Here is a 13,377-nt window from a genome sequence, read left to right as displayed (position 1 = left end):
ATTAATGTTATTTTAGCTTACGTGCGTTATGTATGTGTCCCTGTTAAGGTCATAAGAAAGCATCAGATCCCCTGGAACTGGAGTTACAGTCAGTTCTGAACCACCATGTGGTTTCTGGGAGTTGAACCTGGTCCTCTGCAAGAGCTGCCAGGGCTCTTAATCACTTAGTTTTCTTTCCAGATGTGTAACTTATTTAAATTTTATTACCATTTTGTATACATGTGAGCGGTGTGTGTGTCACAAGTGTGTGTGCCATGTTGGAAGTAAGAAGACAACTTTCCAACATCCTTCTCTTTCCACAGTGGGTTCCGGGGAGTGATGTCTGGTGATCAGGCTTGCACAGCAAACACATGCACTTTTACTCAAGAGGCATCTCACTAGGCTAGTTCTGGGAATTCTGTTGAAGCTCTCAGAAAAAGGGATACTCCTTAAACTGATTTTCTAAACCATTAGGCCTTAAATTTGAATCTATGGGAAACCTTCTTGCCGCACCAAGAGACTAGAGCCCCTCTGTGGGTGAAGGCAACCGCAGAGCAGAGTACAATCACAGATGACGAAGTGCAGACAGGTGGTATCTTTTGGCTCCTGCCAACGATACCAATCTACTCTGGCCTTTTCAATTATTTAAGTTGTAGTGAAGCTGGATCGATGCGAGCCTGGATTGCTAGAGGATATTTGTGTGCAAGGTCTCAGCAGCACTTTTTGTACATTCAGTTCTTCATCCCTCTAACTTGCCCTGAAGCCTCTCTTGAATTCCAAGCTCTATGTCCACGTACCTTCTGATGCCCCTTAAACATGCTCAAAACTAACCTTACTATTGCTGCCCCAACATTAGTTTCCGTCTAAGGTGGAGCCCTCCAGGACCACCTTGGCCCTTTCCTCTGAAAAACCCAAGGTCGTAAGTTCAGGCTCCGCCCGCTCACTCGGCCTCCCAAGGTCACCGCTACATCACTCGCCAGCTCCCTGGGGGCGGTGTCCGTGTACCCCTCGATGCAGGGCCAGGCGCTCTAGGCTGCAGCCAGCTCTTCAAAGAGCTTTATCATCTCGCTGATTTCTCTTAGTGGGCGGCTACTCTCTCCGCTCATGTGGCTTCTCTATGGTTAACTTCTCGCCTTTGTCTCGAATTTGCTTCGGATGACGCTCGGCTGGGACCCAACGCCTTCCCTCAGCTGCCTCAGTGGTTCCTTTTAGGTACAACTGCAGAAGCCACAGGAAGCTCAGTGAGATCTTCGTTGGCCTAGGTCCTGAAAGCTCGGCGCTGAGAACGATGGCGGAAGTGAGTACGAAGGTGCCCTCCCTACTGCTCTTCTCTATGGTCGTTTCCTTCCGCGTCGGGGAACCCGTCCTAGCGCCTGCGCAGAAGCGCGTGCTGGGAGCTCGTCGCGGAGGCGGGGGGCACAGGGAGCGGGAGCTGCGGCCGTCGCCGCCGCCGCCGCTGCCACCGCCGGAGCTAAGCGCGGGGACCGAGATGCAGGTGGGACCGGAACCGGAATCCCCCTCTTCAAGTGCCTCTTTCCTCTCCGGACTCGACCCTGTCGTCTGAGAAGCTTGGGCGGGGGTGGGCGTGGGGGATCGGGGTTGGAGGGGTGCTTGGCTCCCGAGAGGGTAGCAGATAGTCCCTCGGAGGCTCCGGCCCAGGGGCATGTGGAGGGTGTCCAACGATTAGGATCGGGTCCGAGTGATTGACCACGGGGCCCGGAGGGTCCGAACCTGGAGCGCAGCCTGCACCCTCCACCACCCGCCCTTCTGGAATGTCAGAACTAAGCCAAGAGGCAGGTGCACCGGAAAATTGTGACTGAGCCTTCTTGGCAGAAGAGAAACTGAGTCACCAGTCCAGGAACCGCAGGGTCAGCGGGCTTGAAGGGGGCTGGGTCGGCCAGTAGTGCTGAGGGCTGGGTGGGCCTGTGTGAGCCGAGGTTGCCTCTAGCTGGGAACTGTCTCTGCTGTGCCTGCACCTCTTGGCCCTGTTCCCCTGTGCTCTGTGACTCCCGCATCTCCTGGCTGCTTCTCCATGGTTTGGAGTTGTCCCTGTGGTTGGAGCCATCCGAGTATGTAGGACTGAGGCCAAGGAGGAAGGGGAGGGGTCTCTGACTTTCAATCTGGTTGTAGATTTGGTGAAGAGGCAGACATCACTAATAGTTTGGGTAGACTTTCCTGAACTGTCCAGAGGTGTCTTCTTTCAATATATCATAGGGCAGGACCACTCCTCAAAGAGCCACTGGTTGTAAATTACACACCGAGCTCTGTCCTTTTGTTGTGACTTAAGAGTTGGGACACCCTCAGAAGCTCTTCCTTTCTTGAGTTTCTCTTAGAGTAAATGGGACCCATAAAAATAGTGAGGGTGGCAGTGATGTCTTGTGTGCTTATTTTGTGTCAAGCACAGACATGTTCATTGCCATTTAATTTCTCCTGACAAGTGTAACAGGTAGACGTTATGAGCTGTGCTCCACAGATACAAAAGCTGGGTTCACATAGCTAACAGGTGGGCTGAGCTGGGGCTTTAGTCCCGGTCTCACAGGCACACCCCCCAGGGAGAGAAAAATCTTGAGTCCCGGCTCCTTGTGATGTCTTACTTACGTGGCTAGTAGAGACTTGTCCTGGCCCAACATACCGTCTCCTTTTCTCTAGCGCTGCTTTCAGTCAGCCCTAGACTACAGGGGGCAACCCAGAGAGATTGGCCATCAGCCAATCAGAGTCTCCACACGGGGCTTAAGTGCTGGGTTGTCAGATCAGCTTCGCAGACAGCTGATCCTTCGATCCATCTTCCACTTATTGGACCTATGATGCCAGGTCTCTAAACTTTGTAATCCCTGCACCCTTTGGCCCCCTGAGAACAGAGCAGTAGGAGCTGTGGTTGAGGCTGGTCTAGCATGTCTCTAGAGACTAGAACTATGCAGTGGGAAATGCAGTAGACTCTGAGTTCTGGAACTTGTTTGAATCTCTGTTTCCTCATCTGTAAGAGGTTATTAAGCTTTCTAAGGAAAGGTAAAATGACCTTGTGGAACCCTCTGGAATGTCCTATTTAAAGTGTGATGGTTAGGGAAGACTTTGTCTTAGAGAAGGGACGCTGCAGATCTGTAAGAGTCCTCTGTGGTGTTAGATGCTTCAAGACCCTTTCCTGGATCCCACAGCAGGGGGAGTGGTGGCAAAGGATGCAGGATGGACGTTGGGCTTAGTTAGCATCCCTCGTCCCTGGGGTATATGTGGGCTGTTGATCTTGAAGAGGGCAAAACAGTTTAATTCTCTTCCCCCATTGCCCTCTGAGGAGTCTGGAGGGGAGTCCCTGGTTTGGGCCAGGACATAACTCAATCTCACTTCTGCCGTAACTCAGTGTCTATGCCTCTTCTTTCTACAGCTGTTGGCGCTCACCTCGAGTCTTCTGGCTGCTTTCCTATTTGCTCCCTGCAGGCTCCCCCTGTCCTCCTCCTGGGGCACATCATGAATGGTGCCCCTTCCCCAGAGGATGGGGTTTTCCCTTCTCCACCAGCGCTGCCACCACCCCCTCCCCCAAGTTGGCAAGAGTTCTGTGAGTCCCATGCGAGGGCTGCTGCCCTGGATCTTGCTCGCCGTTTTCGCCTCTATCTGGCCTCCCACCCACAATATGCAGAGCCGGGAGCAGAGGCTGCCTTTTCTGGCCGTTTTGCTGAGCTCTTCCTGCAGCACTTCGAAGCTGAGGTGGCTCGGGCCTCGGGCTCACTCTCCCCACCTGTCTTGGCTCCATTGAGCCCTGGTGTGGAAATCCCACCATCACATGACCTGTCCCTTGAGAGCTGCAGGGTGGGTGGGCCCCTGGCAGTGTTGGGCCCTTCTCGATCTTCTGAGGACCTGGCTGGCCCCCTTCCTTCCTCAGTCTCTTCCTCTACAACGTCCTCAAAGCCGAAGCTCAAGAAACGCTTCTCCCTCCGCTCGGTGGGTCGTTCAGTCAGAGGTTCTGTCCGAGGCATCCTGCAGTGGCGGGGGGCTGTTGAATCTCCCTCCCAAGCTGGGCCTCTGGAGACCACATCAGGTCCTCCAGTTCTAGGTGGAAACAGCAACTCCAACTCCTCTGGTGGTGCTGGGACAGTTGGTAGGGCATTGGCCAACGATGGCACATCCCCTGGGGAGAGATGGACTCATCGCTTTGAGAGGCTAAGGCTAAGTCGTGGAGGGGGAACCTTGAGAGACGGAGCAGGAGTGATACAGAGAGAAGAGCTGCTGAGTTTCATGGGGGCTGAAGAGGCTGCCCCTGACCCAGCAGGAGTAGGTCGTGGAGGAGGGGCAGCTGGGCTGACCTCGGGAGGAGGAGGGCAGCCTCAGTGGCAGAAATGTCGATTACTGCTCCGGAGTGAAGGAGAAGGAGGAGGAGGAAGTCGCTTGGAGTTCTTTGTACCACCCAAGGTGAGCCCACAGGAAGGTGGGTAGGTGGGTAGCTGGAAGTGACAGTGGCTAGAGAGGTGGCTCAGCTCTGCAGATAACCGTGGGGTTACTACCCCATGTGCACAGTGTTGCTGTCCTGGGTTCAGTGCTAACTGTAGGCTCTCAGTTGCCATGGGGGTTGAGGGGATCTGAAACTAAAGAGCTATTACTTTTTTACGTTACCTAGGAAGGAAAGCTGGATGAATGGAGGGAGGTACAGTGGGCCTTGACCCACCAAAATTCTGATTCTTCTTCCCTTTCCCACCTAGGCATCCCGGCCCCGTCTTAGCATTCCCTGTTCTACTATTACTGATGTCCGCACAGCCACAGCCCTGGAGATGCCTGACAGGGAGAACACGTTTGTGGTTAAGGTAGGAGCCCCAAGCTCTGTCCTCAAGAGTACCTGTGCTTGAGAAAATGTTCTTGATAGACTTAGGCAGCAGGATGAATATATGTCAGGAGAGGCTTTGAGTCTTCCTGGGGCTGTAGCTTCTTGTTTTCTTCAGGGTTGGATATGACCTATAGGCCTCCTACCTCCTGCCCTTGCTAAAGCTCCACCTCTTGGCTCTATAGGTAGAAGGCCCTTCAGAGTACATCCTGGAGACAACTGATGCACTTCATGTGAAGGCCTGGGTGTCTGACATCCAAGAGTGCCTAAGCCCAGGGTAAGAAGCCTGCCTCTGTTCCTGAGGGATCTGGACGTGGGTAGGGGGCAACCTTGTATCTCTCTCCTGATGACTTTCCCCAGCACCATTTTCCCTGTTTTTGTAGACCCTGCCCTGCTATCAGCCCCCGTCCCATGACCCTTCCCCTGGCCCCTGGGACCTCCTTCCTCACAAAGGATAACACAGAGAGCCTGGAGTTGCCCTGCCTGAATCATTCAGAGAGTCTGCCTAGCCAGGATCTTCTTCTGGGACCCAGCGAGAGTAACGACCGCCTGTCGCAGGGTAAGGTAGAGCCCATGTGAGCTGCTGGGCCAGCTCCTGCTCCCTAGCTGCTCTACCTGTGACCTTCTGATCGCTTGTATTTTGTCTCTGAGCATACCATGTACTTTTAGGTCACAGTTTGTCATTTAAAATCATTACTATGGACACCCTGCATGGCCCCATAAAACTCCTATCCAACCTTTCATACTCAGCTCTGCTACTTTTTTCATAAGCCTTTTCCAGTAGGCCCCCACTCTGTCTAGAATGGTTCTCTTCAGCAAGCTTCCAGAGTACTTTGTAGACATTTTTGTTTTAGTCTTGTCGTGTATCTCAGCCTATATCAATGGCCTTCATACCTTCTCTTTCGTCCTGATCAAACCGTCACACATGCAGAAAGATATACATACATACATACATACATACATACACATACATACATACATACATACATACATACATACGTACGTATCTGTCTGGCCCAGTTCACCCTGTAGACTGCTTCTACTCTACCCTTTCTCCTGACCCATGCGTGGCTCTTGAGTTTCAGCTTCATAGTGCCTGGCACACGGACTGCATTCAGTCAACAAAAAACAGTTATTATAGACTAGGATGGTTAGAGCTAGCACAGACCTTACATCAGACTGCAAGTAACCAAGACCGCAGGGAGGAAATGGGTTTCCTGAGTTTGCCGACAAAGATATGCTGTGCTAATCTAGCTTCTGACACGCTGTTTTCTAAGCCGTATGGTGATATGTCTGCTGGCCTAGGCCTGAGGTTTGACAGATACTCAGTCAGGCCCTAGTATATCACTGGCTGCATGCTAGGCTCTGGGGTGGATGGGAAACTCAGGTATTTCAAGTGGCCTTTGTCTCCATGAGTTCACTCTAACTGAATGGGTAAGACGTTATTCCTAAAAAAAAAAAGCAGGTCTAAAATGGGAGTCTGCGTAGTGTCTTCTGAGCAGTCTTAGCAGGGAGCATCCTGGGAGCTCAAGAGGAAGAGCACTAGGGAGATGGGAGATGGAACTGACAGACTGCTGTGCTGAGGGGAGAGATAAGAGTAGCTTCAAGGGCCAGGACCCTGGCTGAGAGTGACAGAAGGGTGAGCACAGGGCCCTGGCTGAGAGTTGATACAGGAGTGAGCACAGGACCCTGGCTGAGAGCTGACATGGGTTGAGCACAGGGCCCTGGCTGAGAGCTGACATGGGGTGAGCACAGGGCCCTGGCTGAGAGCTGACATGGGGTGAGCACAGGGCCCTGGCTGAGAGCTGACATGGGGTGAGCATCGGGCCATGGCTGAGACAGACACAGGGGTGAACACCAGGATGCTTGGAAAGTGAGCTAGAGTGAGTAAAGTGAAGAACTCAGACTGTCATACGAGTACCAGTCACATGGCCTTGGCCTAAAGGGGAAGGTTTGGTTTTTCCTTTTGTCACTGCTGATTGAACCCAGGGCCTTGTTCCAGCGAGGCAAGCATAAGAGCATAGTCACTGGAGCATGTCCCCGACTCGCCTGGTGCTGTAGGCTGACCTGCTAGCCTCAGCCTCAGCCTTCGGAGGCCTTGGTACAGGAATGTACCTCCTGACAAGTTTTCGATGTGCTTCAAGTCGGTAGTTTTTCCTTCTAGTCTAAATGGAACAGGGCTCCTTTCTAATGTGGACATTTTTCAGGGCTTCTATCCCTCACCCCACCAACCATTGCAATAATCTTTCAGCTGTTGATTCAGAAAAGACATAGGCACATTTGGATTCTAGGACCTCCTCGAAATAACCATGGTCCCTCAGCAGTACAAGCAGTGTAAGTCAGAACCATCGTGAAAATCCTCCAGAGGCGCGGGGGCTGGGCACACACGTGGACAGCCAACGGGGAGACGGCAGGAGCCCAGGCCTGCAGGAGCGGAACCTGTGGCATTCTCAAGTTTGGCCCCTCTGATTTCTTTCAGGAGCTTATGGAGGCCTCTCAGACCGGCCGTCAGCGTCCTTCTCCCCTAGTTCTGCCTCCATTGCTGCTTCCCATTTTGACTCAATGGAACTGCTTCCTCCAGAGTTGCCCCCTCGGATTCCCATTGAGGAGGGGCCTCCAGCAGGGACAGTTCATCCCCTCTCTACCCCGTACCCTCCCCTGGATACTCCTGAAGCAGCCACAGGTATTGGGTGCATGCCTGTTTGTCTCTGCTTTGTGGTCCTGTACTGGAGCTGGAGGGATCAGACAGGGAAAGAGCCAGTGACCTGGTGACTCAAGGGGAAACCTGGCTAGGGAGAAGCCTCTGACCTGGTTTTCCCTCTCTCCTTCCTGAAGGGTCATTCCTCTTTCAAGGGGAGGCAGAGGGGGGTGAGGGGGACCAGCCCCTCTCAGGCTACCCTTGGTTCCACGGCATGCTCTCTCGGCTCAAAGCTGCCCAGTTAGTGTTAGAAGGAGGTACCAGCTCCCATGGTGTCTTCTTGGTACGCCAGAGTGAGACAAGACGTGGTGAATATGTCCTCACTTTCAACTTCCAGGGCAAGGCTAAGGTGAGTGACCCTGAAGGAGAGCTCTATTCGGCACTGCTTGGTTGGATCTGGGAATACCTTTGTGCAGGGGAGGAGGGGTTTATAACTGACCTTAACTTCCACCTCACTTGTCATCCTGCCCTCAGCACCTGCGTTTGTCACTAAATGAGGAGGGTCAGTGCCGGGTCCAACATCTGTGGTTCCAGTCCATTTTCGATATGCTTGAGCACTTCCGGGTGCACCCCATCCCTCTGGAGTCTGGAGGCTCCAGTGATGTTGTCCTTGTCAGCTATGTGCCCTCCCAGCGGCAGCAGGGTGAGCAGAGCAGGTCTCCAGGGGAGGAGGTGCCCGTGCACCCAAGAAGTGAGGTGTGTGTGCCAGGAAGACGGGGTGGGGGGTTGGAGGAAAGGCCCTGTTAGTGGGGAGCAGAGCAGTCAAGGTACCTGGGCAGAGACCTAGAAGGGAAGCAGAAGGCTGACAGGATGCAGGCAGAGGCTCCTCTTGGGGCAGGGGCAGTGGAGAGCTGGGTGCTGCATTCCCATTCCATCGGACCCTCCGCTCCATCATTGTCTGTCTCCTGGACCCATCTTCCTCGGCCTTGTCTTTGGCCTTTTGGGGGATTCATGGTCTGATCCCCTCCTTCCTCCCTTGATGTCTGATGTCCCTGTCTGATCTCTCACTTTCCCCCCACCCCACCATCCCATCTATCCCCACGTTGCCCCTCCCCCCCAGGCCGGGAGCAGGCTGGGAGCCATGCAGGGGTGTGCGAGGGCGACCGATGCTACCCCGATGCCTCCTCCACCCTCCTGCCCTTCGGAGCGAGTGACTGTGTGTAAGTGTGGTCCTCTCACCGCCGCCCATGATTCATCTTCCATGGAGGGGGGTTACTCAGGATATGGGACATGGGGGAGATAGCACATGGCTCCTTGGGGAGGAGAAGCAAAGGGGAGGCCACCATAAGAACTCACTTCCTTCCACAATCAATATCTCCTTACCATTCCTATCCAGAACGGAGCACCTCCCGTGATCCAACCCAGCCCTCTGAACCCCCTCCATGGACAGATCCCCCACATCCTGGGGCAGAAGAGGCGTCGGGGGCGCCAGAAGTGGCGGCAGCCACAGCCGCAGCAGCCAAAGAGAGGCAAGAGAAGGAGAAAGCGGGCGGCGGAGGGGTCCAGGAAGAGCTGGTCCCCATGGCTGAGCTGGTCCCCATGGCTGAATTGGAAGAGGCCATAGCACCAGGCACTGAGGCTCAGGGTGGTGCTGGCTCTAGTGGGGACTTGGAGGTGTCCCTAATGGTTCAGCTCCAGCAGTTACCACTAGGGGGCAACGGAGAAGAAGGGGGTCACCCCCGAGCCATTAATAACCAGTACTCATTTGTCTGAGATACCTGCCCACCCTCCATTTTCCTGCTCCCAGCCTTAAGTTGTGAGACTGGGCTGGGTAAGGACACAGAGGAAAGTGGGAGTCCCCTCCCTACATGCTTCCTGACCCTTGTCAGCCAAGGGTGTGTATGTTGGTACAAGTAGAGGTTCAAGAGCCCTGTTAAGTCCCCAGTTACTACACTACAGGTGCCCTTGCCCCGAGGCCAAGGACTTGGGCTCCATTACCTCCCTGAGGGGCTCTTATGGTCAGCCCCATCCCTGGGGGCTGTTTCCCCCACTAATAACCCCCAACCCAAGCAAGGGTGAGGGGGAAGGGCTGTCAGTTATATTAAGGTTGTTGTTGTTGTTTTAAACAAAATGGAAAAGCATAAATAAATAAAGGGTTTATCTCAGTTCCATCACGATGGCTGTGGCTGATGTTTGGAGTAGACCTGGGACAGACGGGTAGAACTGTCTCCTGAGCTCAGGCCAAAGAGCTGGCCTGGGTCCCATCCTTTTCATCTGTAGTCCCCTTGGTTTGCTGAGTGCTGCCGTGCAGAGCTCAGCAGTACTTTTGTGGGTTCCAGCATGTTCTGTTTTCAGGGTGATGGTATCTTTTAAAACAGTGTCTTATGTAACCAAAACTTACGATCCTCCTGCTTCAGCTGCCTGTGTGCTGAAGGGATTACACTGCCATGCCCTGCCAGTCTGTTCTTTTATTGGGACAGGACAGTGAAAGATGGGGTTTATGGTCACCAAAGGTTTTTGCTTCACTGAATTGTTTTGAGTGAAACTCTTACCCTGGGAATAAAGTAGGCAGAAGGAGCTGCTGAGAGCATGGGGCTGGGGAGATTAGCTGTAGCAGTGCAGTCTGCAGAGGGGCCGAGACCAGGCTAATTGACCCTTTGTCAGAGACAAGCTGGAGACTGGATGGCCGACTGACTGCACTGGCTGTTGGGTCCTGGTGCTGCCTCATTAGCATATGAACCTAAGGGAAGGCCTTCATCCTCTGAAACGTGAAGTTTCATCTTAGTTGGTGCTGCTGACGCGGTTTGGCCTAAATGTTTCTGTCTGAGTTTCATACACGTGTCTCAAGGCTTCCCTTGAAAGTCACAAGTTCCAGGTGCCTTGGTCCAGCTCCCACACATTACCCATCCCTACTACCTCCATTCTCTGAGGTATGAACTATTGGTTGGCACGAAGTGACCAATCACTACCACTACTACCAAACTCCCATTTTTAAGTACAGATCCTGTCCTGAACACATCTTTCTGCACTGCACCTATGTTCTCCAACGGGAGTGCCCTGGCTTCGTGGCTTAGGGGTGGGAGGTGTGTGTGAAGCAAGCAGGATCTGAAGACTCCCACCTACTGTGTTACCCCCCTTCCACCTTCCAGCGTCACTCTCCTCCCCTGGGAAAGTGGAACAGCCGATCCGTCCCTCAGCTTCTGCCCCACCTCCAGGAGGCCCTACCCACGCTCATGACCTTGCTATTCTGGGCCTGTGTCAGTTCTGTGGGGAGATGGACAGGAGACAGCTGAGCTCACAGGCTACCTAGGATGGGGGTTGACTGGGGGAAGCCTGCAGGCTCTTATTTTACATTATCCCTGGGGCTCCCTAAATCTTGGCCTTGACTAGGGATTGAATTGGCCCTGTTGTGGAGGTTGGGTGGAAGGCAGCTGGAGACCTGGGTGCTGCGTTCTCCAAGTGAGATTGTTAGAGACAGCCAATGGCCAGTGAGGCTGTAGCATCTCAGTGGGAAGGCCTGATCCTCTTCTAATCTCATGGCAACTGGTGCTCAGAGGCTCCCCTCCCCCCATGCCTTGCCACCTTCAGGGACTTGCCATTCTGAGGTGGGCAGAAAGATACCCCTAGACTACCCTGTCCTGGCTAGAAGAGCCCAGGAAAGAGACAATGAGATACCTGGTGCCTGAGTCTTTGTGAAACTCAGGAATGGGCCAGGCTTTGCTCTCGCACCTTTCACAGCCAGGCCTTTCCTCAGTCTCAGAACTCAGGAGCAAGAACACCTTTAATCTTGGTGGAGTGGGAAGTGGTCTGTAAAACTGCCCCATCTGCCCTTTCCCACCACAGGTCAAAAGGTGTCATCCTGAAGCTCTGAGCTGGTAGCTTTCTCTCTCCAGCCTTCATTTATCTCTCTGGGAAGCTGGGAGAGGTAACCTCAAAGAGCCTCTTTGGCAGGAGTGTCCTGTAAAGCCTGCGTCCTTTCCTCACTCAACTGCTTTGAAGCTGTGTCCCTACTCCCCCTCTCCATGTTTGGGCATTCCTGCTGCTGGAAGACTGTGCCCCTGTCACTCCTCCAGGTGCTGCTGGGGAGAGGCCAGCTAGGGCCTGAGCCACCATGGCTGCTGAGCCTGCCTCTGGCCCCAGATGGAGGGTCCCAAGCCAGGCAGAGATGCCTGTTTATGTGACCCCTACATTCTCACTCATTGTCTAAGCCCCTCCACCTCGGGTCACAGCAGGACTCTACCTCAAGGGAGGGGTTTGTGGGAACTGTGAAAAGAGGGTGGAAGGAACACCTTGTCCTCACTTCACCCCTCCCCCAAGTCTGGGCAGAAGGCAGGATGAATCTGAGGTTCAGCCTTTCACTTCTATCTGCCACCCATTGGCCAGCCCTCACCCTGACAAGCAGGGCTTCGTTTTGTTCTGAGGGCTCTGCTGCTTTATCATTCTGTCTGTGTGCTGAGCCCTTGTGTGGGACTTTTCAGGGAAACCGAAGCCTGGGTAAAGGTGGGACCTGTGTTCCAGGTGTGCTATGCTGCTGGCCCTCACTGACCTTTCAATCTCTAGTCCCACAGAAACTTCTCTGCCTCAGTTTCCTCCCTGCTTGTATCCTGGCCCACATACCCCGTCTGCTCCTCCAGCAGCTGCCTTGGTGGAAATCAAAAGATACCCCAATCGTGAAACGGGTGGGGAAGGGTGGCTCAGAGCAGCTGCTCTTCGGAGGAAGCTGACACCCAGGCCAGGCCTTCAGCAACAACTTGTGGCTTTGCACCCAGCCTCTGGGGCCCCGCCCACATGACTGCCACTGCCCGAACCCTGCTGTTTCTTTTCCCTCTTCTCCTCAGGCTTAGGAAGTCTGTGCTGTCTTTGCTGCTAACTCTGTCCTGTCCTCTTTCTTTATACCTATCTCCACCTTCCTCTCTCTGGAGCCTCTGCTTCATCTAGCTTCAGGGGTCCTGCCCTTGGTCCCTCACATGGGGCTGGCCCAGCTTCAGAGCATGCCTACCAGTCCTGATCCCCACTCCCTCTGTGGGCTGTTGCATCAGGGCCAGAGCTTCAGAGAACCCCACATCTCTGAGGGGTCACCATGAAGCCCTGGGGTTGAAGGCCAGTGTAGGGTGAGGAGATCCTTACTCCCCTGCCCCACCCTGAAACACTCATCCCTCCCCCTCTGCCATCAGCACATTCTGTAGCCTCTTGGGTTACCTGGCTGCCTGGGTGTCCCATTTTCTTCGGGGGGGATTCCCTGCCAGTTTCATGGGGGAGCTAAAGGCTGTGTTCCCAGAGGCTGAGCTAAAGCGGTAGTGGTGGGGGGAGTTCAGGAGAGACAGACAGTCCTGGCTTTGCTTACCAGGGCCTGGACACTAAATCCCTTGTTGATGGCTGCAGCAACCCCTCCCTAGGGTAAGGTTACCATCTGCACTGTCCCCTTGACCAGCTCCCTTCCCTAATTCCCTGTGTCTCTCTAGAGCTACTTCCTCTGTCCCCAAAGATGCTCTCCCCTTTACTTTGACCCCCCAAAGGCTTGGAATACTTCTTCTGTTAACTGAACATACTAGGCAGGGGAGGAGACTGTGACAGTGGAAAGGGGTTCAGGATGTCAAGATAAGGCTAAGGAGTGATGAGGCCTAAGGGCCAAGAGGGCTTACGGAAAGAGCTGCTCAGGGTGAGCTTGGAACGGAGCATTTAGTGTAATTGGGGAAGTTGAGGCAACTGGGGGTGGGGTCAGCAGCAGATAATAGAAAGTGACTTTACTCCCCCTCCCCTCTGGGGCCAGGGCCACCTTTGCGTCCCTTATGAGTGACACCTCAGGCTGCAGCCCCACTGTTCCTCTCTGTCAGCAGAAACCTCTCTCTCTCTTGACCCCTCCTGCTGGGGTCTCAGCCAGCCAATCCCTGACCTGGGGGAAGGGGGAGCCTGCCCCCCCACTCCCTCATAAGGACCAGCTGGGGGCTGGGGGGGT

The 13,377-nt window shown here is 54.0% G+C and overlaps 1 protein-coding gene across 31 annotated transcripts; it reads left to right on the top strand.

The window, feature by feature from the left end:
* The first annotated feature begins 1,038 nt into the window (after positions 1 to 1,038).
* Sh2b1 (SH2B adaptor protein 1) lies at positions 1,039 to 9,598 on the top strand. Of its 31 annotated transcripts, none has more exons than XR_015643847.1 (11): positions 1,039 to 1,276; positions 3,356 to 4,377; positions 4,665 to 4,766; positions 4,969 to 5,060; positions 5,167 to 5,342; positions 7,035 to 7,117; positions 7,263 to 7,466; positions 7,619 to 7,830; positions 7,956 to 8,124; positions 8,542 to 8,641; positions 8,818 to 9,598. XR_015643847.1 is itself a non-coding variant. In XM_087596001.1 (10 exons), exons 2-10 carry the CDS (start codon positions 3,439 to 3,441, stop codon positions 8,834 to 8,836), a joined length of 2,013 nt encoding a protein of 670 aa, XP_087452127.1. In that variant the 5' UTR covers positions 1,039 to 1,276; positions 3,356 to 3,438; the 3' UTR covers positions 8,837 to 9,598.
* Positions 9,599 to 13,377: the final 3,779 nt, after the last annotated feature.

The sequence above is a fragment of the Rattus norvegicus genome, chromosome 1 (assembly GCF_021556685.1).
Source record: "Rattus norvegicus strain SHRSP/BbbUtx chromosome 1, alternate assembly SHRSP_T2T, whole genome shotgun sequence".
In the NCBI taxonomy this organism is placed as follows: domain Eukaryota; kingdom Metazoa; phylum Chordata; class Mammalia; order Rodentia; family Muridae; genus Rattus; species Rattus norvegicus.
Note: the sequence above shows the minus strand (reverse complement) of the source record. Positions and strands in the feature narration are given on the sequence as shown.